At 49.4% G+C, this 27,914-nt stretch overlaps 1 protein-coding gene and 1 long non-coding RNA gene across 3 annotated transcripts; both read right to left on the minus strand.

Annotated features, from left to right (window-relative positions):
- Window positions 1-2,154: 2,154 nt before the first annotated feature.
- On the minus strand, window positions 2,155-4,047 carry LOC308461637. Its single transcript, XR_013978929.1, has 2 exons — window positions 3,006-4,047; window positions 2,155-2,854 (listed from the first exon to the last, which is right to left on the minus strand). It is a non-coding gene; the product is annotated as an uncharacterized lncRNA (long non-coding RNA).
- A 4,687-nt stretch (window positions 4,048-8,734) lies between these two features.
- On the minus strand, window positions 8,735-27,051 carry DBP (D-box binding PAR bZIP transcription factor). Of its 2 annotated transcripts, none has more exons than XM_080978699.1 (4): window positions 25,860-27,051; window positions 19,194-19,532; window positions 13,801-14,021; window positions 8,735-10,522 (listed from the first exon to the last, which is right to left on the minus strand). In XM_080978699.1, exons 1-4 carry the CDS (start codon window positions 26,020-26,022, stop codon window positions 10,307-10,309), a joined length of 939 nt encoding a protein of 312 aa, XP_080834825.1. In that variant the 5' UTR covers window positions 26,023-27,051; the 3' UTR covers window positions 8,735-10,306. The 2 variants fall into 2 exon arrangements, with proteins under 2 accessions (XP_080834825.1, XP_080834824.1); XM_080978698.1 differs by lacking the exon at window positions 25,860-27,051 and adding an exon at window positions 23,509-23,924.
- Window positions 27,052-27,914: the final 863 nt, after the last annotated feature.

Here is a 27,914-nt window from a genome sequence, read left to right on the forward strand (position 1 = left end):
GTGTGGGCTTAAATGACTGCTGTTTGAAAAGGAAAGCCAATCGAAGGGACCAAGATTTTTTATTTTCTTTGTTCATGTGAACGATCCTAGGCATTTTATTAGTAATACTTTAGCTTGCCCTATTTCCCACTCTCTCCCTATTTCCCACAAGTCGCTAGTGGGAGCTGGTGAATCCATCACTAAGAAGTGTTGATCACAAAAGGGCAGATCCATACTTTTAAAGCACTGTCAACACACATTCACAGCACATGGCTTTCCCACCCCACCCCCCAAGAATCCATGGAACTGCAGTTTGTTAAAGGTGCCGGGAACGGTAGCACTCTGGGGGGACGGACTACAGTTCCCATGATTCTTTTAGGAAAGTCGTGAGCATTTAATGTGCGTTAAATTATGTAGATCTTTCCACAGATCTGGCTTTTGGGGGGGGTGAGGAAAGGACAACAAAACTGTGTGTTTCAATGTATGAAAGCGTAGGCTCACAGCCATATTAAGCGGGGCCACGAAGCAAGGAATGATTGTCTCTTGAGAGGGTTTTCTACTGTCCAGATAACAATTGTGCAGAACCACCGAGCTTCACACAGCTCGCCAGCCCTGTGTGGGACTTCCAGGGCCCTCACCAAACTTTGCTGCTTGCCTGGGACTGCAAAAACAGGCAGTGGGAGAGGTTCTCAGGCAGCAGCGGGCCACAACCCTCGCCCAGCCTGCCAGGTTACAAGGCGGAACACTTGCTTCCGTTGTCCTGAGCCACCTCTCTCCCCACACCCCTTCCCCACACCCCTTTTAAATGTATATTATATAACTCTATTTGTGGCTTACCTCATAGGCAGTGTCTTAGGAAGCATCGCTTCTCTGTTTGCTGCTTGTTGCACTTTAAAAACAAACAGATATTTCCTATAACGTTGCACAGTCTTGACTTCGACTATCGTAGCTTTAAATACTTGTTCCAGCATCAAGAAGAGTAGCTTTAGAATCGCCCTGAGGAGATCCGGTTCACTCTCACAGCGCCAGCGCCTGCTCCAGATCCCGCAAGGGGTGGGTGTCCTTCTTGTCGCAAACCCCACTGTCCGAAATGGGGAGGACAATGTAGCTGGAGGGTGGCACTTATTCTTGCTCCTGTCACCGGTTGTGCTCTTGGAGAGGGTCGGGAGAACAGCAGCAACACCGAGGAGGAGCAGAGCCCTGGATCCCCCTCCTGGGATATGGGCCTCAGCCGGGGACTGTCAATTCCAGCACTTGCCACCACACTCTGTTGTCCCCTCAGAAACACTTTTTGTTCTGGTGGGAGGGACGTTCAGCAATGCAGAAATAAATTGGTTTTTTTCAGGATCGGGACTTGCGGGCAGAATTCTTGGAGGAGCAATATTCAGGGTTGTGTCCAATGTTGCACACCCATTATGGACATAAATTTCAGCGAGTCTGAGCAGAATTTAGTGGCATACAACCCTCAAGGTTTGCCCTCACTCGCTTAGCAACCATCAAAAATTGTTATCAGATATATCCACTGGAAGAACACAGGATACCACCCCCCTCCTTCAAAGTAGTAATGCATACGTGCTTGGTATTTATATATGTTGGGGAATAGAATGCAAAATATGCCAAGGAAGAAATTATTCAGCTGCTTATTGCTCTTAATTTATTCTGGAGCCTGTATAATCGCTGCTCTTAATTTTAATGCATAGATCTGTGCTCGGGTGTTAATAACTCGCCCTGAACTACTCATGTGTTGGTAGAGGTTTGCAAGGTTGCCTTACAGCTCTTCCCATCCCCTGTCGCATCTCAACCTCATCGTCCTCACTGTTAACATCTTAATGTCTGCACAAGAAAGCTTAGCTTAGAGAAAATAAACTGGCAGGCAGGACTGCGTCTTTTAATCTGGGACCTGCTGCATGTTTAACTGGCTGAGATTTCTAGCATTGCTGTTGTTAAACAACCAAGGTTCTAGTCCCTTGTGATAGCAGAGAAACGTTTTTTAACACAGGCAAATATGGCAAATGGTTTTGGAGATTTATTTATTTTTTAGTGCAAGGCCTGAAGTTGGTGAAGGGGTAGAAGCATGTCTGAAGACGTATTCTCCTAAATCAGTTTGTAACCAGTCGAGCTGTCATGGCTCCTGGCCAGGAAACTCAGGGACTGGGGTTCTGTGAAGGAGGTGTGCATCTTAACAAACAATATTCAGCCACCTCCTCACACTGTGGCTTGAGTCAGTTTCATTTGTGGGGTGGAAGCTTACGTAACTCATTTAAAAGAAGTTGTAGAAAGTGAGTTCTGACGGATAGCCATGCCCTATGCAACACAGAACTCTTTGCTGCGCAAAATGTTAACACAGCTAATTCTAACCTATTGAAAGGTTCCTGATAAAAGGGACCAGTATGATGTAGGAGTTAGTGGGTCAGATTTGTATTGGGGAGAATCACTCTGAAATCCCCACTCAAGATCTGTGATCTTTGCCTGATGGCTTGCTCTCAGCCTTAGCTACTTTATAGGGTGGTTGTGAGAATAAAAAAGTAGGGAGGGACCATAATATACACTATCCGAAAATAAGTAGAGGAAAGGTGGAATTAACTAATTAGGGGAGGGGCCCACTGCATGTTCTGAAGGGATGTGATGCAGCAGCCAGCCTTGGGGTCGCTACTTGGAAGGGAGATCAGCTGGAGACTCCCACATTTGATGCCCCCTGACTGCATGGTGCTGATAACGCCAAGGTTGCAGGTTCGATCCCCGTATGGGACAGCTGCATATTCCTGCATTTGCAGGGGGTTGGACTAGATGATCCTCAGGTTCCCTTCTAACTCTACAGTTCTATGATTCTTTGGATGAAGGCAGGATCTAAATGAAATGGGGGGGAACTGCAGGCCTATATCCACTTCAGTGGTGTAGCGTGGGTTGTCAGCACCCGGGGCAAGGCAAGTAATTTGCGCCCCCTAACCCGTGGATTTGTGCCCCCTAACCCTAACCCCCAGATGTTGCGCCCGGTGCGGCCGGCCCCCCCTGCACCTCCACGCTACGCCACTGATCCACTTACCCAGAAGCAAGGCCCGTTGGGGTTAAATGGGGCTTCTGTGTAAGTGTGTCTATGAGTGTGTTATAAATGTGGCCAAATGCACTTGCTGGATAACAACACACTTGGCAATCTTTGAGGGGAACACAAGATCATGGCAGCAACAATGGAACAAGCAGGTGGTGCCCTAGCTGCTGCTGGAGTCCTCATCTTTGCGAGCACAAAGCATGATGGGAACTGTAGTTTTTGGGACTCCAGCCCCCTGTGACATGGGAAATGGACTGACTTGCCTTTAATAGACTGTCAGGGCACAAAGCTTGTAAGCTGCCACCGAAATTATCTCTCTTCTTTTAAAAACGCCTCAAAATAGCCAATGGTTTCCCTATAAACCAAGTTGCAAATGTTAATGCTTGAGCTCAGTGCGAGAGCTCTGTGTTGACCAGCAAAGCTTGCTTGTTCTCAACAGATTTTTTTTTGGCTCGAGATACAGGCCTGTCCTTTGACTATTTGCTGTCTACATCTTCAAGCTGCTACAAAAAAAGATGTGTAGGCAGTTTAATAGAAGAGGGGTGACGCATTGCTCTGTCTTGTTGACCCTGCAGCTGCCCTCCCTCCTGGCCTCCTCTCCACAAATCTAAACACTGCTGCATAAATGTAAGTGTATTTTAATATCATTTAGGCTGCAGTGTAGAAATGGGGGTGGTGATCTGGCCTGGGAACGATGTTCAGCCTTGCCTGTGAGCCCCATCAACCTTTTGTTTTTTTGTGCATCAGATCTGTGACTGTGTCCATTCCAAGCTCATTGCACTTTTCCTCATCCTCCTCCCTCCAAGGTCCCATGTCCTGTGGGTGTTGCAGCCCTCAGCATCTTTGACTGGAGAAATGCAGCCTTGGTTTGGGTTGTTTATATGTCTGTCTGAAGTGCTGTACTGGTTAACCTTTATGTCTGCAACTGCCTCCTGTGTGTTGCCTGTCAACGAGATAAATGTTTAAAATGAAATAAATAAAAATAAAACTCCAAAAAACTATGCAATAAAAGCAATAGCATGGATATCCATCTCCTTGTTTTTTCCTGAGTGCCGCAGGGGAGTCAGCTGTGCTGAGCCAGGCAGTAGGAGACCCATCCGTAGCTTCTCTTACGCTAATCAGCGGTTTCGTCATGGGCCTGGGTGGCTAGAAGACAGTGGCTTTAAATTAGCCTGATGTCTGGCAGATACTACTACCCTGCTTTGTTCTTCAGATAGGGAGATAGATCTTGCACAACCTTTGTTTGCAAGACTTTAGACAAGTCTCGCAGGTAGTTTATAGCTCATCACTTAGTTGGAATGCTTTAGAACAGCCTCTACTTGGCACAGGGGCAGAGGAAGGGGTGGGGTGCTGGCTGCCCCAGGTGTTGCCACTCGGGGGTGACAAAACGCCGGGTGGCACTCACTGCGGGGCCTGCAGCAGGCCTGAGCCACACGTCTCTCCTGGGAGAATGGGGTTTTAGAGTGAGGGCGTAGTACTTCTGGTGGTGGTACCTGCTACTTCTGGGGTAGCTTGTCCATCTTTGGTCCCCACCCTGCGGTTGGCTCTCACCTTTGGCTACTCAAAGCTGGGAAGTGGCTTTGACTGGCTGGCTAAACCAGTTGAGGGTAGCCAATGGGCCTCAAACCCTGGGTGAGTTAGGGGCTTCTCCTGCATGCGAAGACAGGCTCTGGCAGATGAGGGGATGAGACCAATAGTGAGTCCAAGATGGCGGTTTTCGCATGTGCGGTAGAGGGAAGTGAGGGGTAGGTGGGGCCCGTCAACCTGGGAAGGTAGCCCATCTAGAAGGAACACGCCTCTGCTGCCTTGTGGAATATCTTTGGGAGATTAAAAGGCTAAGAAGTAGTCCCTACACGAATCTGGAGTGGATGGTGCCTTGTATGCCTCCTTCCGCTGACTCCTGCAGCCAAGCTGGTGACAAACGTGTTGCTCTGCTTTCCTTTGGACCTCATCAGTGAGGCTGAGATGAGGGTCTTGTCATCTGGGCAGCCCAGGACCTCCATACCCGCTGCCCAGGACTGCATCCTGGGAAGGTCACTTTGTTGCTGTTAACGCAGCAGCTTGGCTTCGCCCCTGGAGGTGCACTCCATTGTCTCGAGAGAGATGGGTGCTCCAAACAACTACTGGGCTTCTTCAAATCGTGTGCCCATTTCCTTCAAAAGGAAGTCTGCATTGAAAGACTGAAATTCCCAGTGTCTCACTTTGGGCACCAGGTGGCAGCAGTGCTGTGGTAATTGGTGCATTAAAAACACACACACACATAAAAGGTAACTGTGGGAAGTGGATGAAGAAATCTTTCGCAGGAATTGACAAACTCTGCTTTCAAAAGGAACCTGCGCCAATTATGCACCTGCATATGCAACTAAGCCAAAACAGAAATCCTACGTATTTCTCAGAGGTTAAATAAATATTTATTTTGTTAAGTAGATAAAAGAAAATGGTAGGAGCAAATGTGACTATAGTGATGAAGTTTGACCAGGTAGAAGCTCAGCCAGAGTCCCTGTTCTGTAATCTTGAAATTCTATAGGTTTCACTTCAACACACTCTCATTTGCCATGAAGTGCTCCTCACTTGCAATTATGGAAGGTTTGGTGCATCTTATTTGTAAATATTCTCTCCCAGTTTCTGGCTGCATTTACACCCAGCCTTTCCTGATCTGATTCTATTATTTATTATGTTATATTCTCACTGCCATCAGTGGCTGGTCTGTCCTGAATTATATCCACCCTCCACCCACCCAGGGCACATCCAGAAGTGTGCTTACTTTGGAATCAGCACTGTTCATGCACCCAGCCCCATCCCCCAGCCCCCAGCAGCATCTATATCAAAATGCCAGCCTGTACTTTCTCTCTTTCTAACATTTTAAGTGCAATGGTAAATCCTCAATGTCAGTGGTTTCCAAACTCCCCTCCCTGCACCCTCCACCAAGAATTGCTAAGAGTCTTGACAGAACCACTGAAGGTTTTTTTCTGCCTGTTGCAGCAATTGCAACATGCTGTGCAAGATGTTGCATGGTTCTGAACTGTCTTTTGATTGCTTCTTTTATTTCTGATCTTGTATTGCAGTTTCCATTCCTTAAAAATTCAAATACAAGAAATAAAAGAAGCAATAAAAATCAATACGAATGTTTTGTGTGGACATGCTGCAAACGAGCCGAGCGCATCTGGTGGGAATTCCTGCTCTTGAATTCCCATGATACATCGGCAGTCGCTGTTATGCAAAAGCTCACTGGTGCAGGACAAATGTCCTGATGTTTGAGTGGGTAGTCTCAATCTCTACACCCATAATCCCACCTGCTCCTCACCTGAGCACAGTTTAGCAATTTTGCTTCCAGCCATCTGAAGCACCAAACTGAGGTGTTGCTGCGTGCCAAAGGTATATGGCTGTTTCAGAGCAGATTATTTTTTCCAGGATCACCACCCAGTAAAATGCAAGGGGTTCTCTTGGAGAATGTAATCACAGTACACATCTATCAGGCTTCCGGGGGCGGGGGCGGGGGGGGGGGCGGACAAAATCTTTTGCTAAGCCTTTCATCACTTTTGAATGGTCAGGCTAAACAAACAAAAGCTGTTGTGCAAGTATTTACTATTAAAAAGAACACAACAAATGGAAATGGACATCTCCACCCACCTCCCTCTAAGTCTGTATTTTGCCCACTGTTTTGTGTGAAGCATCATAACCAAGGCTGGTAGTCTTTGTTCTTGCACACTTCCTGGGATTTAAAACATGTGTGTGCCCACATGTGCAGAAATAGCAGTACGCATGTCCAGAATGGAAAAAAGTAGCAGAAAGAATGGCCAAAGCCCAAGGAACAGAAATACAGCCAATATACATACCTAGTCCAGGCTTCCTCAACCTCGTCCCTCCAGATGTTTTGAGACTACAATTCCCATCATCCCTGACCACTGGTCCTGCTAGCTAGGGATCATGGGAGTTGTAGGCCAAAAACACCTGGAGGGCCGAGGTTGAGGAAGCCTGTTCTGGTCACTTATGTGGACAGCAAGTATCAGAGCAGCAACCACTCGGCTGAGGCAGGCATGACAAAGTGAAGATGCTTGTGTGCCACAAAGGAAATTGGGGAAATAAAATCAGATCTTTATGACACAGTTGCAAAACAAGGTCCCCATCTAGAAGCGCCCAGTGATGACACCTTCTTGCAATTTGCACTTTCTTGTCAGTGTGGTTAGTGTTGGGCTAGGACATTGGGGACCATGGTTCAAAAGCCCACTCAGTCATGATGCTCACTGGGTAACCTTGGGCCAGTCACTGCCTCTCTGCTTAACATACCTCACAATGGGGAGTGTTAACTGAGGTGAAGGGGAGAGCCACATACACCACCTTGAGTTCCTTGGAGAAAAAGGTGGGGTATAAATGCAACAAGTAAGTTATAGTTTCCAAACTTAGGTTTGCAACTGTTTTGGGACTACAATTCCCATCATCCATAGCTAGCAGGACTAGTGGTCAGGGATGATGGGAACTGTAGTTCAAAAACAGCTGGAGACCCACGTTAGGGAAACCCTGCTCTAGACACTCCCCACCCATCTCTGTGCATGATATAAATGTAGTAATAAAATAACACATAAAAAAGAAAACCAGTCTCTCTCAATTTATGCACACCAACCTTAATACAAGGTCTCTTCACAAAGGTTGCTTGCAGAATCAGCTTGGGAACTGAAGGCCAAACGATTCCTACGCAGGCTCGCTCCATCTTGTACGGCAGGTGTGGGGAAACTTTGGCCCTCCAGATGGACTACAATGCCCATCATCACTGACCAAGTTGGCTAAGGGTGATGCGAGTTGGGAGTCCCAACGTGAGGACCACAGGTTCCTCACCCGTGGCCTAATGAAACATCAGAAGCTGGGCTTTTTAGAGGATGATGATGGGCTACAGCTTAGTGGCAGGGTATCTGCTTGGTCTGCAGTATGTTCCTAGCAACTCTAGGGAAGGCTGGGAATGTCCGGTCCGAAATCCTGGAGAGCTGTTGTCAGCGTAGGCAAGTGGTTCCTAACACTTTCTCCCCCATGGATCTCTTGAGAATAGCAGAGGGCTGCTTAATGGTTTTATCTGCTTGTTGCAGCAACTGCAATGCCCTGTACTAGATTGATGCGCGATTTTTAATTGTGTTTCTATTGCTATAAGCAACAGAATTAGGATTAAAAGCAGAGGTGAATCTTGAACACAGGGATGTACCCTCTCCCATCTTCAACCGCAAAGCCACACACATCACAGGCCACCTGAATGAAGCTTGCAGACCACTGGTGGTTCAATGACCTCTCTTTGGGGAACCCCTGCTGTAGACAATACGGAGCCGGATGGACCAATGGTCTCATTCCGTACGATGCACCTCCCTATGTTTCTGTCTCTTTGTCCCCTGCTCTGAACGCCTGAAGCAAATCTCTGCTGCAAAATGGGCAGGAATGTCAAGTTGCAGAATTTAGTTGTCTTTGCACAGAATGCTAGTGGGTTCCTCCTCCTCTCCCACCAATTAACGTAGCTGTTTTCCTTTAAGTCTCCTTTTACCTGTTACAGCAGGACATTAGCAAATGATAGGAAAATGACACCTTTCTGTAAATGAGTGGACCAAAGAACCCCAGAAATGGCTGAGGCTGATGGGACTTGTAGTACAGCAAGAGGAAGGCACCAGGTTGGTAAAATATGAGCCGCACACAGAAAGGTTAATACAAACGACACAAAAGATCTCGGGTTCTGTTCATTCTTTTTTTAAAATCCTGTCTTTCTTTATTCCTAGTTTGCTCATGGTATACAACTGTGTAAACATCCTTTCGAAATAAAAGCCTTCTGTCAAGTCCGGTGGTTTCACCCCCCAAAGTCTTCAGCAACACTGTTACATGGAAAATTAAAAAGACTAGGAACCTCCCCAAAGGAGATAAAAATACCGTATTCCCCCCTCCCCCTTACCCCCCCATTCACTTTCTGTACGAAAGAACCATCCTTTCCCCAATTAAGAAGAACATAATCTCTCAAGTCTCTCCTGGAGCCTCTATATATACTTTTTGCTTTACAAAAAAAGAGAAAATTATATATATATTTATATATATGTTCATATTTATGGAGGGTCACCAATGAGGTTCTGTGTTTTTCGTTTTTCTTTTTCTTTTAGTTTCTATACATATGACGTACATCAGACAGTGTTGGACACAAAACATGAGGAAAAGTGTGGTGTGGTGGAAGGGGGGAAAATAACAGAAACCATCACTTGCCTTTTAACTAAAAAACAGGTATAATAGTAATAATAAGATAATCGTAATCATTCCACTAACAACCCATACACCTGCCCTCTGACACAAAGCCCCTTTTGTCCAATTGTGGGGGGGAAATATTGAGTGCACAACCCGTTTTTTTTCTTTTCTTTTTTCTAATTTGGCATTTCGCAGGCAGAAGTCTTGACGTTTACTGGTATCAAAAGGAAGAGAGAGAAAAACAACGCTCCTGTGTCCTCTTTTTTCTCAGGGTGCCAGGCCTCCTCTAAGTTCTCTTTGCAAAGGGTGCAGCGGGAGGAGGGCGTAGTGGTTCGATACCCGCTGCGAGATGGGAGCCCAGAACGGCTCGGGGGTGGGGGTCCACTTTTGCAGCCTTCTCGTGTCCTTCCCCACCAACCCTGACAAAAGAGTCGACGGGAGAAAGGAGTCGAAGAAATTGTGTGCAGAAGAAGAAGAAGAAATGTCCACTGAAAAGCAATGATGTCGGAAGAAAAAAGCAAGCAAGCACAGGCACCCCGATGCCTCCTTGGACCAACTGTGTCACTAAGCCACATGCCACAACAGGGCAAGCAGAGGTGAGTAGCTGCAGCAATCGGGGGCTGAATTCTGCCGTTTGGAGAGAAAAGTCTGCCAACGAACCAAACTCTAGCATGTACGTGGAGAGAGAGAGAATGGGTACTGTGTGCACGTGTGTGTTTGTGTGTGTGTAATACATCTTCCAGTGTGCTACAGAGCCCTTGTGTGTTCGCGGTGTGTCTTGTGTGCCTACGATGCCCAGTTCAACGTCTCCCAAGTCACTGCCCTTTTTCTTGGCGAGGGTCAGCTCAGGCCAACCCAGGAAGTCTTATCCCTTCTGTCGAGCACCTGGAGCACGGCAGTCCCCGCACGTGGGGAATCGTCCGTCTCGGGACCTTTCCCCTTATTCCAAACATCTGTTGTTTGATTATTTGTTTGCCCGGTTCGGGAAGACGGGGGTCAGGGTTGAAAAACCAGGGTGGCCCCACCACGTCAGAGCGGTGGAGCGGTGAAGAAGAGCGCGGCCGTCTGCTGCCGCGGGCCTTACAAGGTGCCGTGCTGCGATTCGTACTTGGAGAGGATGCTGCGGTAACGGGTCAGTTCCTGGCGGATGTTGGCCACTTCCTGGCGCAGGACGGCGTTCTCCTTCTCCAGGAAGGCTGCCCGGACCGTGATCTGGTTCTCCTTCAGGCGGCGGGCGTCCCGCGAGCGTTTGGCTGCCTCATTGTTCTTGTACCGCCTGTTCCAGTATTTCTCGTCCTAGGTAGGAGAAACAAAACGAAACAGGTCAGTGTAGGCTTGTGAAGAGTCCACAAATTGCTAATAAATCTACTTTTTGTCCAGGGAGCTCAAAGCTCTCCACCCCCGTCGTTCAGCCAGGACACGGAGGTCCATCTCCGAGGGCCTTCTGGAGGTTCCCTCACTGCGAGAAGTGAAGCTACAGGGAACCAGGCAGAGGGCCTTCTCGGCAGTGGTGCCCGCCCTGTGAAATGCCCTCGCATTGGGTGTCAAGGAAATAAAGAACTATCTGACTTTTAGACGACATACAAAGGCAGCTCTGCTTGGGGGAAGTTTTTAATGTTTTATGTTTTATCGTTTTTTTAATATTCTGTTGGAAGCCAACCAGAGCTGCTGGGGAGGCCGGCCAGATGGGCAGGGTGTGTAAGTAAGTTATTATTATTATTATTATTATTACTACTACTACTACTACGGCATGATTCCGAGGCAATAGTCCACCTGGGTACTGAACAGGGGCAGGCCTGCTTAGTTCCAGCAGGGCGGCTGTACTACATGCCTTCATACGGTGTTCTGGACTTATCATATAAGCAAGCAGGGGCAGGAAAGCTGCTAACTTTGATGACATGCTTGCAGGCCTTGCATGTTCCTATGCTAAAAGCAAGAGAAAAGAGCAGCAGAGGTATTTCAAGCTGCTTCTCACTCTTTCTCCTGCATTTCTCCATATGAACCTTGTATACAAATTTAATAAATCATAATAATCTGTCACCTACTAGCGCCCATTCTACCCCAGCATCTTGGAACTGTTTGCATCCAAACTAGTCTTAGTAAGAATTCTTTGAGATTTGGTGCCTGAGCGTGCTTTCTTTCCCCTCCCCTTCCATTTTTCCTTTTGTGTCTTCTTTTTTAGATTGTTGAACTGAGGACAGGAAATGTCTTCTTTTTTAAAATATTTTTTAAAAAAGTTCAATAAGGCACTTGGGGAGGCTTATTGGCTAAAGAGAGAGGTGCAAATACTATAGGTCAGGTGTTGGGAACCTCTGCCCTGTCAGATGCAGCTAAACTACAACTCTCCCCCTCCCCAGCCCCAGTAAGTATGACTACTTCTCCCAGTGCGGTGATGTAGCGCACAGAGTACTGGGTTCGAATCCACCCACAGCCACAACACTCAGTTAGTGACTTTAGGCCAGCTTCTATCTCTCGGCAAAGTGCATTCCTGTGCCTCTTTCTATCATATCTTTGTATGCTGGTGGCAACACATCGCTCTGGAATCTCGGACAGAGATTGACGTTCCCCAAAAGAACACACATACTTCTTGAAAGAGCATGTGCACGGTCATGCATGCGCGGACACACCCTTTCCTGTCACCGCTTGACAAAATACGCATGGACACGCTCCTTGCCTTTGAGACACACAATGCCAGGCAATCATCCATACCCGCCAGCTCAGAAAACAGGTTCGTACCCAGCAGTGCATTTCCCAGACAGCCTCTCTCCCGCCCATAACATTGTTACCCTGAAGCTGGCACGTGAAAAACCGCTAAACCCCAGAGAGAAATTCACTGTCTTAGCCCTGCCACCAAAATCCCTGGTGGTGGAAACTACCCTTCAGGCAGGCATTTTGGGCCAAAGGCATTACACTGGTGTTTCACATCTGTCTGTCTGTCTGTCTCTCCTAAAAAGCAGTGGCTGGGACCATGGTGTTGTTGGGTTTTCTTGATATTAATGTGGTCAATGGTGCTACTCAGAGGTGTGTGCAATTATAACCTGCATGGCAGCACATCTGTGAGCTTTCGACATTTCAGCAGACCTGAGGTATCTTAACAATTTTACTAATTAGCAGGGCGAGTTTACCTACTGCACCGAATGCAGCGATGTGGTAGGGTAAATTGATTATTTGAAAACTATATAAGTTGATCAAGTGGTGTAGTGTGTACTGTTATAGAATACTGTTAGGGAATGCTGTTGAGGAAAGGTGGTGAGAAGGGGTGTTTTGCAGCTGTTTGATTATTATTTAAAAACAAAGACAAGCAAAGATATTGCGGGCAAGCTTTTATTCCATCGCCCCAGTTGCTGCGCAAACTCGGTTAGCACAGATGGCCAACAGGTGCGGGGGGAACAGGGATGTTTTCCCTAGCCTGTTTTCTCAGGCCACATTCACACTATGTGTTTAAAACGCTACTTTATTTCAGAAAATAAAAAAAATGTTGTGATACCACTTTAAACAGTCATGGTTCACCCTCCCCCCAAAAAAGGAATTCTGGGAGCTGTAGTTTGTTGAGGGTGCAGAGAGCTATTAGAAGACTCTTATTCCCAGAGTCCCCTGTGAACAGGGACTGATTGGTTTAACAATCTCTGGAGATTGCAGCTCTGTGTACAGCATGCAGTCGAAAATGGGAGGGTTTGGGCAGCAAGCCTAGCTCTGCCCACTCACGCCAGCGGATTCCACCCAAATCTTGTTGAGCGACACGTGCCACAGTGGGCAGGGTCACAGCTGGTACACCGTAACCTTGGCTATCGGGTATCAGTCAACAGGAAAGAGCTTAGAAAATGTTAAATAAAATGCTAAGCACTTTAAACAAGTAATATGATAACAAATGCCAATTCCCCAAACTTCTCGATCTTACTTAAAACGGCCCAACCTTTTAAAAAGAAAATTAAAAAAGCAACCTGTCTCCTGTTGTGAAGTTAACGTGCTGCCAGTGGTGAGATATTATGGGAGTTGTAGTTCAACAAGCACTGGAGTGAAACCACACTGGCTGTCCCTGGGCTACAACACTGGGCAAGGAAGAGCCTAGTTTAGGCCTCCTACCTCACAGGGTTGCTGTGAGAATAAAAAAGTTGAGGAGGAGGGGAAAAGAACCAGGAGTGCCGCCTCGAGCACCTTGAAAGAAAAGCGGGGTATTAATTTAATGAGCTGCGATTATGACACTGTTTTGTTTTCATTGCTAAGTTATTTTTTGTTGTGATTTTTTTAAACTTGCTGTTTGCTGAATTTGGATATAAACGGCCAAATTAAAAACCACCACCTGCACCCAAGCTTTTTTCAGCTACATTGGGGAATGTAGGGAGGAGCTTGCAGACAAAGCAGAGATCAAGGCTCGGGAACCTGTGGCCCTCCAGATGTTCCTGGCCTCCCAACTCCCACCAGCCAGCAGGACCAATGGTCAGGGTCAGGGATGATGGGAGCTGTAGTCCAATAGCATTTGACGCAACACAGGCTCCCCTGTGCATTTGATATCATCCAAGGAAAATCTCTTAAAATATTTGTTCTAAGATCAGTGCGTTTTGCGCCTCTCTCACCTTCTGATCATCCGGGACCTGTATTTTCCGTGCCTTTTTCATGATGGGCTGTGGCTTGAGCTCTTCCTCAGAGAACCGATGCTTGCGGGGGTCGAAGGTCTCGTGCCCCGGGATGCTCGACAGCGCCAGGTCGGCAGGGTCAGGGTCAAAGTTCATGAGGACCTCCACGCCCTCGGGGTCCACAGGGCTGGGCGTGCTTCGGGACACAGGTGTTACGGGACCTGGAATGGGTGTGGAGGAAGGAGAAATCCAGGTGAGCTTCGCAAATAAAGAGAACCCGCAAGAGGGCAGCAGCACCCACAACAGGCTATCTGCAGGCTGGTCCGCCCCACACTTCCATTGTAACCTCTACTGAGTCCTTTGTACACAAACACACACATGCACATCCATATGTTATAGACATTGCATTATGTACATATCCACCCCCATTGGTTTTATTTTCTCTGCAGAGTGTTTCAGGAGGAGGGCTGTAGGGTTGTGTGTCTTCTTGAGAAGTGGAACGGTGAATTGGGGACACAGGGCTTCGCTGCTGCTCAGGCAGCTGCAGCTGCACACATGATGGGGATTAGAGACACGCAGAGGGGCTGGCAAATTTCTGAGGATTAAACGGCACTGCAAGGCCGTTTTGGGAACAGCACTATGCAGTATGCGGTGTCCAGCTAGCCACGTGGGCCCTGCCGATCTGTTTAAATGCCTAACAGATGGGGGAACGAGGCATATGAGAGCGCGGATCCAGACAACCATTTCACAAGTGACAACCGCTTTGAAAAAGCTCATCGTGGAACTGGGAGGCAAGGCAACTCTGAGGAGGCAAATGGCCGTCCCTCTAAGCCGCTTGGGGTTGCTGGGGCAAAGCAGACAAGTACACAAGAGCAAGCCCAGGAAGCTCTAGCCCAGGGTTTCCCCAACTTGAGACTCCAGCTGTTTTGGGACTACAATTCCCATCATCCCTGACCCACTAGTTAGGGATGATGGGAATTGTAGTCTAAAAACAGCCGGCGACCCAAGCTGGGGAAACCCTGATCTAGACCAAAAAAAGAAACATTGCAAGTCTCCTCAGAGACCAGGGTCCCCACATCTCCCCTCAACTCAGGTGTCTGCCTTCCCACCATTCCCCCCTATCACTAAACTCCACCCTCTGGATCTCTGGGCTCTCATGCCCCCACCCTCAGAAAACTTGAGATAGAGAACCCTTCTCCCAAGGTCATCCACCCCCACCTGCCCCCTCAGAAAAGCCAGGAGTCATACGCCCCACCCTCAACTAGATCTCTCTTAACTCCTATACACTTACCACCAGTCTCCGCCCCCCCAAAAAACACCTGCAGGGGACCCCAGAATGAAGAACCCAAGAGTCCTGTGCCCCCCCCATATTTTTTTCCTTGGAAAACCAAGAAACTCCAGAGCCCAACGCTCCACCCACTAGGCACCACACACGCAACCCGGAAAAAAACAGGGGTTTCGACTTCCCTGAAACACCCTGGAGTCCACACCCCCACACCCCCACAACTCTCCAGAGAGAACCCCCACCCGGGGTCCTACCCCCCCCGCCCCCCGCAATCCCCTCTTTATGTGGAAAAACCCGGGAATCCTGATCTCCACTCCCACCTCTCCTTGAAGCAAGCCAGAATCTGATCCCCTTCGCCGGACCCCCACCCCTCCAGGGGGAACCCAGGAGTCCTGCGCGGCCGCGCCTCCCTCCGGCCCAACCTGTCCAGCCGGGATGGGCGGCCACCCACAGGCCCACGCCCCCTGCCGCCCCCGTCCCGCGAGAGGCCCCGAAGAAGCAGCAGCAGCACCCGCTTCCTCCTCCTCCTCCTCCTCCTCCTGCCGGGCTGCTGCAGCAGGAGCAGCAGCAGCAGCAGCGCCGCCTCTCACACCGCATCCCCACGTGCCCGCTGGCCCCGCCCTGCGCCGAGGAAGGGGGCCGCCTGCCAGCTGGCAGCGAGAGGAGCCGAGCCGCGACATGTGTTCGCAGAAGCAGGGCGAGGCACGTGAGCGGGAGCAGGAGGCTCCGTGCAGCAGACACGAGACCGGGCTTCCCAGGCGGGAGCCAGCAGCGCAGGATTTCCGCGCCCAGCAGCAGACACGGGATTCCCCGCAGCCTGCCGCCGCGCCGGGCAGGCAAGGAGCGCGTGTGTGCACGCGCACAGGCACACGAGAGCGCGCCTCCCCCCACCCCGTCGCGGGGGTGGGCATCCAGTACCCCCACCCCGGAACTGTTGGAAAGGGGGAGGAGGGAATCCAGAATTCCCGAGTTCTTTTTTTTTTTAATGCAAGGGGGGGTGCAGAAAGCTGTTGGTATTTGTAATTCTTCTGCGTGTCTAAGGAGGAGGAGGAGGAGGGAACCTGAGGCTGTTGGTATTCAGGATTGCTAGGAACGAGGAGGAGGAGGAGGAGCGATCCAGTGGGGGGAGGGGATCGGTGTACGTGGGCAGAAGATACTGTCCAGGACTCCTGGGTTCTCATGGGGGAGCTTCGAGGCGCTGACATCCAGGATCCGTATGTGGGGGAAGGGGGTGTGCAGGCGAGTGCCCGGGACTCCTGGGTTCTCCGGAAGGGAAAGGGGGGCGTCTAGTTAACTTGGATGGGTGTTGGTGACCTCCTGTGAGGAGATATGAGGAGGGGGGGCCTATGGGTATTTAGGATTCCTGGGTTCTCTGGAACAGAGAAAGTACTGAGTGTCCAGATGTCTGGATTAGATCAGTGGAAAACACTGTACTTTGTAGAGTAGGGTGGGAGGAAAAAGTTGGGGGAAAATATGGGGACATAGGTGGGTGGCCCTCTGTTAATGCCCTGTAAAGCTTTGTGGTTCAAGGGGGGGCACCCAAATTTACCCAACTTACATCTGTGAAAAACATAATTCCTTTGCATTTTACGTCACCTTTAGCCACCAGCAAAGTCTACGCTGCCCACTGCTAGCTCGAGGAGGTACCATTGCGAAGGAAGACCGCTGGTAAGAATACCTTCTCTGGAGTGCTCACTGGGGCCACGAGGGCACGGATCCCAAGCTTCCCGCTGTACTTCACTAAGGATGGCGTCAAAGTCGTCCCACTACCTTGTTTTCCCGATATTTCTCTCCACAAACCACAAGCGCTAGTCTCCCAACTCTGCGTTTCAAACAAAACCCAAACATCTCATGATATCCACCCTCCTCTCTTGCGATTTCCCAAATCGCACCAAAAACCACAACTGTAAATGAAAGCAGAAAAGGGACAGTAAGTATTAAATGGTAGCAGGTAACTTTCAGAGCACTGTCTATTTTATTCTCGAGCTTAAACCCACATTAACCTGCCCTCCTCATGGAAATCCAATGCACACATTGGAGGCGGTAATCTGAACAATATCAGTAATTACTGCAACTCAAAGTGACAGTTTGAAAATATAGTATTTCAGCTTCAGGGAAAGCACCCAGTATTTTCAAGAAGTGGAAAAGTTAGTTTTAGGAGCGCTTGGCAACTTTAGAAGGTGGGGAGCCCCCTCCCAAAATGAAAAAAACACAATTCACTTCCCACCCAACCATCTCACAAAGTCCAAGTTTCTAAAACACATGAGATGTTAAAGTTAACACATGAAATAATGAAAGTAACCAGGTGCAGGACCCTTTGGCCCTGCAGATATTGCTGAACTACAACTCCCATCATGACTGGCTGGTGGGAGTTGTAGTTCAGCAATGTCTGCAGGGCCAAAGACTCCCCCACACACACCATATTTAAACACAAGCATTAAATTGCAAATCTTTATAACACTTGTAAAGGTAAAGGACCCCTGACAGTTAAGTCCAGTCGCGAATGACTCTGGGGTTGCGGCACTCATCTTGCTTTACTGGCTGAGGGAGCCGACTTTGTCCACAGACAGTTTTTCCAGATCATGTGGCCAGCATGACTAAGTCACTTCTGGTGAAACCAGAGCAGCTCATGGAAACACCATTTACCTTCCCGCCAGAGCGGTACCTATTTATCTACTTGAACTTCAACGTTCTTTCGAACTGCTAGGTTGGCAGGAGCAGGGACCGAGCAACGGGAGCTCACCCCTTCGCAGGGATTCGAACCGCCGACCTGATCGGCAAGCCCAAGGCTCAGTGGTTTACACCACAGTGCCACCCGTGTCCCTATAACTCTTATAAATAGTATAAAATTGCACCCCAAAGTTTTCTCTTTAATATCCTAGCATACCCATGAAGCTCTCATCCAAGGCAAACAACTAGGTCCACACCTGTATAGCTTCAGAACTGCTGCAACCTTCCTTCTGCACTCTCTGCAACAAAAAATGCATGGAGGACCCTATTGAAATTCTTAATACTTGTGATCTAAACTGGGTAGAAACCATCTGATCTGCTTCTGCAAACCAGGAAGGGACTAAATCCAAACAGAGCAAAATTTGCTTTTATTTTCTGCAATGGTGTGTTTGTGTATTAAACATCTGCTGCAAACATAATTATTTAACCAAAATTTAATGGGGGCATCAGACAACGCGGGGGGGGGGGGGGACTAGGAAGGAGAAGGGAAGCGCAATTCTTGCAGCAGCCTGAAGGGGGCCACTGGTATTGCCACTGCAACCCAGAGAGGCTGGGATTGAAAAACTATTTGCAATCAGGGAGGAGATTAGAAACTCAATTTTCTCTGCAACCAGGGAGGGAACATGAAACTGCCCTCCCAAACAGGGAGGGCTCTAGAAACTGCTCACTCCTCCTATCCAAAGTGGTGTGTGCTCAGAGGTATCCCCCCCCCCCCAAAATATATCCAAATAGGTAGGCTAAATTTTGCACTTGGAGTAAACACTGCATGCTTTGCATAATTTATTCCAAGGCATAACACAATAACTAATTTTGTCAGACAAATAGAAGGAGAGACTGGTGCTTGTAGCCTGGAAGCAGGTAGCAGTGGGGGTGGGAAGGACAGGAAAAAGGCCAGAAGGGAGAGAATCAAACACACATTTCTCTCCTGCCTCTCCACTCCAAATCTCAGCCTCCCAAGTCTGCTTTTCATTTTGTTCCATGCACTTCTGTGTAACATGTAGTTTGTCCTTCACCTTGAAGTGAATGGGGCACTACAATATAACCCTTGTTCCACTGCAGCCACTATTAGACTGTAAAAACACCTTTTAGCCTTGGAAACCCAAGAGCTATTTCGCAGAGTCAACTGAGTGTCTTCAGAATGGGAGCTCCAGTTCCCACCACGACTCGTCTTTGCAAACATACAGCTAAAACTTAATAGGTGTGCAGCTCAGAAACACAGGGAGCTTGGAGCGTAAACAAAGTTATATGAAACAAGGGAAGGGTGAGTTGATACTCTCACAGCTCCTTCCAAGGGGAGGGACGACAAATGCCAGCAATCACTTTGATTCCCATTTCCCCACCAGCACCACCCTCACACCCAAAGTACAGCACAGTTTACCTGTCTGGCTGCTGCCGTGATGGTCGTAATCGCTACCCACTAGGCCTTCGCCAGACGAGGAGCAGATGGAAGAGGACGACGCACAAGAGGCCGGGCGGCTAAGGTCCACCACCACCCCGCTGGACGGCGAGGCCGTGGGCTGGCTCCCCGGCGAGAAGGGCTGGTGAGCTGGGCTTGGGGGTAGCCCGTTTTCCAGCAAAAACTCGTCCAAGTCAACATACTCAATCTCATTGTAGGGCAGCGTGCGTTCCCACAAAAGGGAGCCCAGGTAGGCACAGTGGCCAGGCCTCGAAATGCTCAGGTCGTCCTCCATTTTGCGTTCCTTGTCTTTGATGACACCTGCAGAAAAGGGGGCAGGAGGAGAAGCTCGGGTTAAGGAAGAAGGTTTATGGGATGAGAAGCATCTAGGGGCAGAAACCTAGAGGCCGGAAGCCAAGAAAGCGGAAATCTACGAATCTTCTGTGTGTGTGCAGGTTTTCCACAGCACAGGGCCAGCGGAATAAAGGAAACCGATCAATGTTACACTGTTGACATGGAAGTGGACTGGGGAGATGGATTGGGAAGATGGACAAAAGGAGGAAAATAACCATTCTGAAGCCTGTAATTGCCGTAACTTTGCAATTCTAAGGGTTTTGCAAGGTGAACAGCAATCGATCCTACTGCACAAGGGAGGATGAGAGATCAGCAAGACTTAATGTTTATGTACATAGCTGTGTGCACCTGGAATACAACACCCAGCACTGCTGGCGTGGGGAGCTTCAGGCATCCCTGGGCACGGGTGCAAAGTGCAAAAGGCCAGAGTGTTGAGGCAGTTGCTTCCAGTCTCTGGGCTTGGCCACCCTCTGAATCCAGACAGCCCCAGGCAACCCAGGACAGAGTAAGGGGGTCCTGGCCACCTGCCTCTCCCAAGCAATCGGGTATCCCAGCATCTATCTAGTTGCATGTGGCTTTGCATTGCATTTGGCGCTTGAGTGGGGGGGTGGCTGCGTACATAGCACACATTTAGGCACACCACTTCCCCCCATTAACCCTGGGAACTCTAGCTTATCTTTTGCAGAGCTGCAATTCCCAGCGCTCTTCAATCACAGTTCCCAGGATTCTTCGGGAGAAGTCGTATGCCTTACATGTGTGGTGGGTGGGTGTTCCTGCATGGGGCTCTCACTTCCTTACATTCTCACAGCCCAAGGGCCCAAAGCAGACAAAACAGTTCTGCTCAAATATAAACTCTGCACGGTCCTCCTCTCCGGGCGCAGGCAGGCTGTGCAGGTGGGTGGGCAAAGAAAAAGGACAGGCTGCCAATGAGAGGGCCAGATGGCTGGGAGAGATGCGTGCTGTGGGGATGGGTGGCTGCAGCATGCGGCAGTCGGCATCTTTGAGCCGCGGAGGCTGCCGAAACCTGCCTGGGCCCCATCCCTATCTCTCCAGCCCTAGAGGCCTGCATGCCATTCGCCAGCAAAAAAAACGTGAGCGCTTGCCTCACCCCAGATGACCCCATGCTCAGCCACGCTTGATTGGGCTCCGCTCTCCTGCGCCCTCGGAGCTCGCTCAGCCCATCTGCCTGCCTGAATCCCTCCAGCTCACTCCTCTTTGGTCTAGGTGGGGCAGCGGCATCAGTGTGGGGAGGGAGCATTTGGTGCTCTCTGGGGGGCAGATCTGACTGGCATCTTCTGTGCTGGCGTTGAGCAGGTGCCCATCACCACCACCCAGGCCACACCAGGGGATGCCGCAAGAACCCCAGTTGCTAGAGCTCCCCTTATTCTAAGCTCACTAAGTTGTGCTCCCATACCAAAGGACCCAGGAGTTCGGGGTCATATCATTAGACTCGCTCCCCCATAGTACTCAGATTACAGAAGGAGTCCAGCCTCTTTTGCAATATATTATTATTATGTTGTTGTTGTTGTTGTTGTTGTTGTTGTTGTTATTAACAACTATGTTATTGTTGTTATTATTAACAACTATTATCATTATATAATAATAATAGTTGTTAATAATAATAATAATAATAATAATAATATATTTGTACCCTGCCCACCTGACTGGGTTGCCTGAGCCACTTTGGGTGCCTTCCAACAAATATAAAAGCATAATAAAGCATCAAATCTTATAGAAGATCGGGGTAGAGGGAGATTTAGCTAAGGTTGGGAGTGAGCGGGCAGGAATCAGGACAGACTTGCATATTTCCTTTTGTCCCACAATTCCAGAGGTCTTCAGCCAGGAACTGTTTGTTCCAGCGGGTTGCCTCCATTCTTTAACCAAGGTCACCCTCTTTCCCATGCACTTGGGGAGAACCCACTGCCACCTTCACCCCCTCCACCCCTCACTAGGTCTCTGAAGGCTTGAGGGCTCTTGTGGTTTACAGGCCAGGATTCTCCTGAAGACGCCCCACCCCCCTGCACGAGGCTCAGGCAGGCTTGGGAGTGGCACGCCATACCTGAGCCCTGACTCTGCCTGGACACGTGGGAGAGAAGTCCGGGCCCAGCTGACACCTCTTGCGGTGACACCAGCCTGGCACCCCGAAACTGGGCGAGTCACCCGCAACGCCCCACAGATCAAGCGAAGCCTGTGCGCGGCTGCCTACTGCGCAGCTCCCCAACCCTGGGCAGCTGATCCACTCCAAATCTACCCCAGACAACCCTCTTCCACTTTTCTTCCAATGAACCCCACCCCCCAAACAACTATCACCAAAGGGTCGGAGCGACTCAGACGATAGGCTATCCGAGATTCAGGTTCAAATCCTGGCTCAGCCATTGGAGTCACCGGGGCGGCCTTGGGCAAGTTCTTAATCCTCAATTATCCTCATCTGTAAAATGGGAATATTATTAACTACCTTGTCAGGTCTATTGCAAAGATAAAGGAAGTAGTGGAGGAGGGGGAGATATTATTCATGAGGATTATGAGTTGTGAGGAACATGACACAGGCAGAAATACAACTGTTGAAATTATACAATAAAATATACAGAACAGTGTAGTAAATGAATTGAACTGTATGCATTTTGTCACCACTCTTAACTTTGCCCCTCAATTGTATTAGCTTCACAAACTTGGTCCAAAGTACTCCTCACCACTTCCTAGTATTGCCCCCCCCCTGTAATCTTTGAACGCCCTCCTCCTGCCACAGTCAATATTATCCAAATGATATAATTTGGAGTTATGAGTCAAATATTCAAAGCCTGGGTCATTTATTTATTTATTTATTGAATTTATATCCCACCCTTCCTCTCCAAGTAGTCCAGGGTGGCAAAACAAGATAAATTTTTTTTTTAAAAAAATCCAAAACAGATAAAAGCATTCCAAAATATGATTACAAGCAAAAACATATAAAATCAGTTTAGGAACCAATCAAAGAGGCTACCAAAGCTCAAGCCTCAGTTTTACTCAACTGTGAAATGGGAACAACACTCAGCTTTGTGGAGGCTGTTGTGAAAAGGAAAGCCACTTGCAAGTTGCAGAACGCACCAGGAATAATATAATGAAATTGCATCTCTATCAGTCTGTGGCCAGTGGCATGTTTACTCAGGTGTAAAGCCAACGGGCATTTATAAAGCTTGCTTCCATGTATAAACAACCAAGGGTCCCCTGACACCTGAAAAGATAAGACATTTATTGTGCCCATAAGCTTTTGCGGAGCAGAGTCCATTTCTGTGTATCCGATGAAACTGATACCCACAATAAACTTTTTAAAAGGTGCCACAGACTACTAACCCTTCTGGAAATGAATTGCTTCCAAGTAAAACGTGCTCAGGATCGAGCCGCCCAAAGCATTGGAGAGTGGTCATTAACAACAACAACAACAACAACCTCGAAGTAACCAGGGTCAGGCGAGTTTCTCAATGGCTGGAGCCAGCAGGAGCCTATTCAAGCAGGACATCAGTTTACTTTCTGTTCCGAAGAGGAATGATTGACATTCAGCTCTAGGCGAAGAAGCAAAACTCGGTCCTTCTTTCGGGTGGGTGGGGGGCAAACCTACAACAATAACACTGGAGTGGCCAAGACTAGTCAGCACCCAAACAAATCTGTCAAGAGTGCCTGTGCACAAACACGTTTGTTTATGTGTGTGTGCGAATGGCACCCTTGCAGGACGGGTGGCAGGATGCCCAAGATGCAAGACCCCCCCCCCAAAAGATATATACACTCTGCCCATCTTAATGCCGGGCACCTTCCTGTCAATATTATCAAACTGAAATAAAAAACCTGAAACAGTCCGAGATGCCCATCTGCTCTGCCTGAATTCACAGGAAACCCACCCCGGCCGCAGGGTGCCAATCACACCCCCCGCCCCAGCGCGCGCGCAAAAAGTGCCCGCAAAGATACCCACCGTCCGTGTCGGTGTGTCCGCCTCCCATCTTGTCCGCCGGCCAGAGCCCAAATGCCAGCTTGTGGCTGGCAGCTTCCTCGCCACCCTGGTGCACCTCCCTCTTCCCCTCTCCCTCCGTGGGGCGTTGACCCCGGGTGGCACCCTGGGTGCCCCTGCGATGTCCTAGCCGCCGCTTCCTCCTCCCGCCTTGCCCTTCGCTGCCCGCTCGCTCGCTCGTGCGAAAAAGTCTTGCGAGAGTGTTTCCCGGGGCGAAGCGCCACAGCAGCGCCCGCGCGCACGTTTCGCTCCCTCCTGCTGCGTCCCGTGGCCAGGCTGTGTGCAGCTTTAAGGGATTTACTGCTGCCAGCCAGCAGATGCGAGAGAGAGTGTGTGTGTTTGGGTGAGTGTGTGTACGCGCACGGGAGCTTGTGCGCATGTCCAGAGACACCGCTTGGTGGATCACCCTGGAAAACCCTAGCGAGTTGGCACCTCTCCAGCAGCAGCAGCAGCAGCAGCAGCAGCAGCAGCAGCAGCAGCAGCAGCAGCAGCGAGCGAACCCAGGCGTCCGGGCTCCCCAAAGCTCCCCCTCCCCTCCCGATCCTCGGAATCCGGGACGCACACCGCTTTCGCACTCAGCACCGCATTGCCCGACAGAACCCCGGAGTCCTGGGCAGCTCGCCTCTCTGTCCTCTCCGCCCCCCCCCCTTTCCAACCGCTTCCCCACCCAGAAAACCTGACAGGCCTTATCCGTCCCCTCCCCAGCCCGCTCTCTGTCATTGTTTTGCTTAGATCTATCAAAACCGGCTGCCCATCTTGCCAAACACCCAAGGGGCAGAAAAGCGATCCGGGATTGAAATGCACACGCACCGCAACGGTAGGGGCAATTGAATTATAATAGAATTGTAAAGTTGGAATGGGTCCCAAGGGTCATCTAGCCCAACCCCCTGCAACGCAATATTCTTTAGCCCAACAATGAGGCTTGAACCCACCAGTCTCATGCTCTACCAACTGAGCTATCCCACCTATAGAAGTCCCCTGCCTCATATATCTAGAAGTCCTGGCCCCCAAACTTGTCTTGCCCCTAATGCCCCTCCTCCTCTCCCAAACATGCCAGGAGTTCAGGCTCCATGGCTCCTCCTAAATCTTGCGCCACCAAAGGCATTTACCTTCTTTCTCCAGAAAGCCTAGGTCCCAGGCCCTTCCTGCAATAACTAGATTTCGACCTCCTTCCAGATCTTCTGTGGCATCCCATCCAGAAGTAAACATGGGTCTGTCCCTACGCATATGTGGGTCCTACATGAACCCACTGCATGGGGCCTTCCCTATTTAGAATGAATGCATTTTGACTGGAACTCACAACCCAGGAGAGGAACATTTCATGGATGGAAAGAATTAACAATGCCGCATTGAAAGCAAACACAGTTCAACACCCCCCCCCCCCCCGCAATCGAGATGGAAAAGCCCAAAATGAAAGCAAGCTGAATGTTCAGGCTCTGAAGGCCATCTGGATAGAAGGGGAGGGAGGACAAGAGTATATAAATATCACTGCATATCATTCATAGGAAGGACTTCCCTTTCCAGGGGCCCTGAGTCTCAGCAGGTCTTTGCAACTCACATATTTTGTTATGGTTTTTTGTTTTTTTTAAATAGAGGGAACAAATGGCTCAATTTTTTTATATACGTATGAGCATTGGACAAGTGTGTGCAGGTTGGGACCTATAGACAGATATAAGGCAGGTGGGTGGCGTGAAAAGCCAGGTGGACAAGGAGGCAGCTATAAAGGGGGTGAATACAGGTTGAGAGATAAACTATGGGGTGGGGAGATGGATGGGGTGGCAGGTAGAGGGACATTTATGGGATGTATTTAAAGACTGAGCAGACCAAAGCTTATGTGCCAATAATTCTGCTCGTCTTTAGACTGCCTCAAAACTCTTTTTTCCACTGAAGGCAGACATTTATGAAATGCCACAGAAACGACAGAGAGGCCCGGACTAATATTATGGGATGCCTGGGAGATGTATGAAGTAGAAGGATGGCCTCTATGGTAGCCCAGGGGAGACATGATTGGCTAGGCAGACTCCTATGCAAATATGCAAATCCTGCCTCTGCTAAGGATGACAACCCTGCCTCAGTAGCTTCCCTAACTGTGAAATGGGAATAAGAGTGACCCAGCCGTTTCAAGGGCAAACTCTAGGGAAGATTCTGCAGTGCCCTGAAGATTAATACAAAAAACACCACCAGCAGCAAGAAAATGGATGCATGTATAGAGGAAATACGGAGCTAAGTACACTTAGGGAGAGATGGACAGGCAGGCAAAGGAGGAACCAGGTGGAGGAATGATTGCAAGGGAGGATCGAAGGGGTATCACTCACATGAGCCCAGATCCTTGGCCCCTCGGCGGTCGGGACTTTTGACCGGTCCCTGAAGGAGGCTCTTGAGACTGACCATCGCGGAGCTCGGGGTGGCTAGTCCCAAAGGAGGAGAGGCGAGCATGGGGCTAGGAGCCGGGCTACTTTGGGTGGCTGGGCGAGCCATAGCGAAAGCAGCAGCAGGAAGATCCAGGAGGTGCCCACCGCTGAAAATTGCTTTTTTCGCCCTTCTTCTATGGTGTCGAGCAGGGGACAGCGAATAAAAACAAAAGGTCCTTGTGGAAAACAGCAGCAGATACCCCCGAGGGAGATTCACCGATTAGATGCTCGACTGGAAAAGGAAGTTGAAGTGTAGGTTTTGGGGTGGGATTTTCTATTTTATTTTAAAGGAGGAGGCTGTCTTCTCTCTCTCTCTCCTGCTACCAGCCTGGAAAGAAGCCTCCGGAGGGGCAGGCGATGGCCCCCACCTTGCCTCACTCCGATCCAAATTTAGCAGCCAACCGGCTCTGAGGAAGATCTCCCCAAAAGATGGGCAAAGAAAAGAAATATATATATATATTTGCGATGAAGTTATTGGAAAATGTGGAACGGGGTGGAGTAAAGAGTTCCTAAGATCCAACGAGATTTCCCTAGGGAACGGGAGGGTTGTATTTCCAATGTTGCTAGAACAAAATTATTTCCCCTAGAATTAAAAGTCACCAGCTTTCGGCGAGCTTTAGCAGATTTAAGGCGCCAAAGGAAAACGGAAAAGTCAGCAAATCCAAAATGCCCAGTCGATCCCTTTGCTAAGGATCTCGCAGTTGCAGCAGCGGCAGCGACGGGTGATCTCCGCTGCTTTTTCTTCCAGTCAGATCCTAAATAGGCTGGAAGAGGGATGTCCGTGATCTATAAATGGGGAGGGGAGACCCCGTCTTCTCAGCAGGCAGTGAGGGAATCCGAGCGTGGGGGAACCTCTTCGCACCTTCCTTTTATTAATCAGTATTATTATATTATAATAATAAAAATAAAGGGAAACCGAAAGCAGATCCTGCCGCTTTCCAGAATCCTTGGCTCCGGCTTTCCCCCAAATGCGAATCTACAACCAATTTTTCTTTTTATAAAAAAAATTACATATAAATAAAAATTGCTCCAGTTACTTTCCTCTAAGCACTTTGCAACTGTCTTCGGGTCTTTCCCCCCTCCTTTTGCAACATTCGAAGTGGGAGGAGCCGCGAGGGCCCAATGGGCGGAGCTAAGGGCGCCCTTCTCTTCCAATCGGCAGCCCAACAGCCCGAGATTTGCAAACACAGCTCCCCCGTCCCGCGCCCTTCCCGTTCTGTCATGTGCGCCTGCCATGGGGCAGGTGGGGCTCTGACCTAGATTTGGCCAATAGCAGAGCAGCAGATGGGAGGAGCCTGACCCAGTTTTGGCCAATGGCGAGGCGGCGGGAGGGGGAGCAGGAGACTGCTCGGGATTGGGAGCACGTGAGCAGGCACGTGTTGCTGGTGTTGTGATGAGGGAGCAGAGCAGAGAGAAAGTTGGGTCTTAAAGGGGCAGCGAGGAGGACACGGGAAGGTGGGCGATCCCTGCCTAAAGCGATCACAGGCTCAACCAGGAGCCGGGGACCTCTGCTCTTTCCTCCTTGCAGTGCCTCTGCTGCTCAGAAACACAATTGGGGCAGGGAGGAGGGGAGTGAAACATCTCACCAAAGCAGCTTACCCTTTGCAGAGCATAGGAATCCAAAGGATTAAATCCTTAATGCCAACACGCTACAAATCTCTATATCAAAGTATAGTTGTCGCTAGTTGTCGCATGCAGTGCGTTACTCCACTCAAGAGTTGATCCACCGTAAACCGATGGGCATGCACTGGTTTCCAGCGGGTCTATTCTTTCACTGGCAGCCTAACAGCAGTGAGATGTGCGGAACTAAAGCAGGCTCTCGCCGGAGCTGGCATTCTGGAAAGGCAGAGAGCTCACTTCCCACCTGCACACAAATGGGGAGCTCAGCCTTTCTGCTCCAAATATGCCCCATGTGGAGCTGCCAGGTTTCATAGCAAGCATTTCCACAAACACGCCCCC

The sequence above is a fragment of the Podarcis pityusensis genome (genome assembly GCF_964106645.2).
Source record: "Podarcis pityusensis genome assembly, chromosome: 13".
Taxonomy (NCBI): domain Eukaryota; kingdom Metazoa; phylum Chordata; class Lepidosauria; order Squamata; family Lacertidae; genus Podarcis; species Podarcis pityusensis.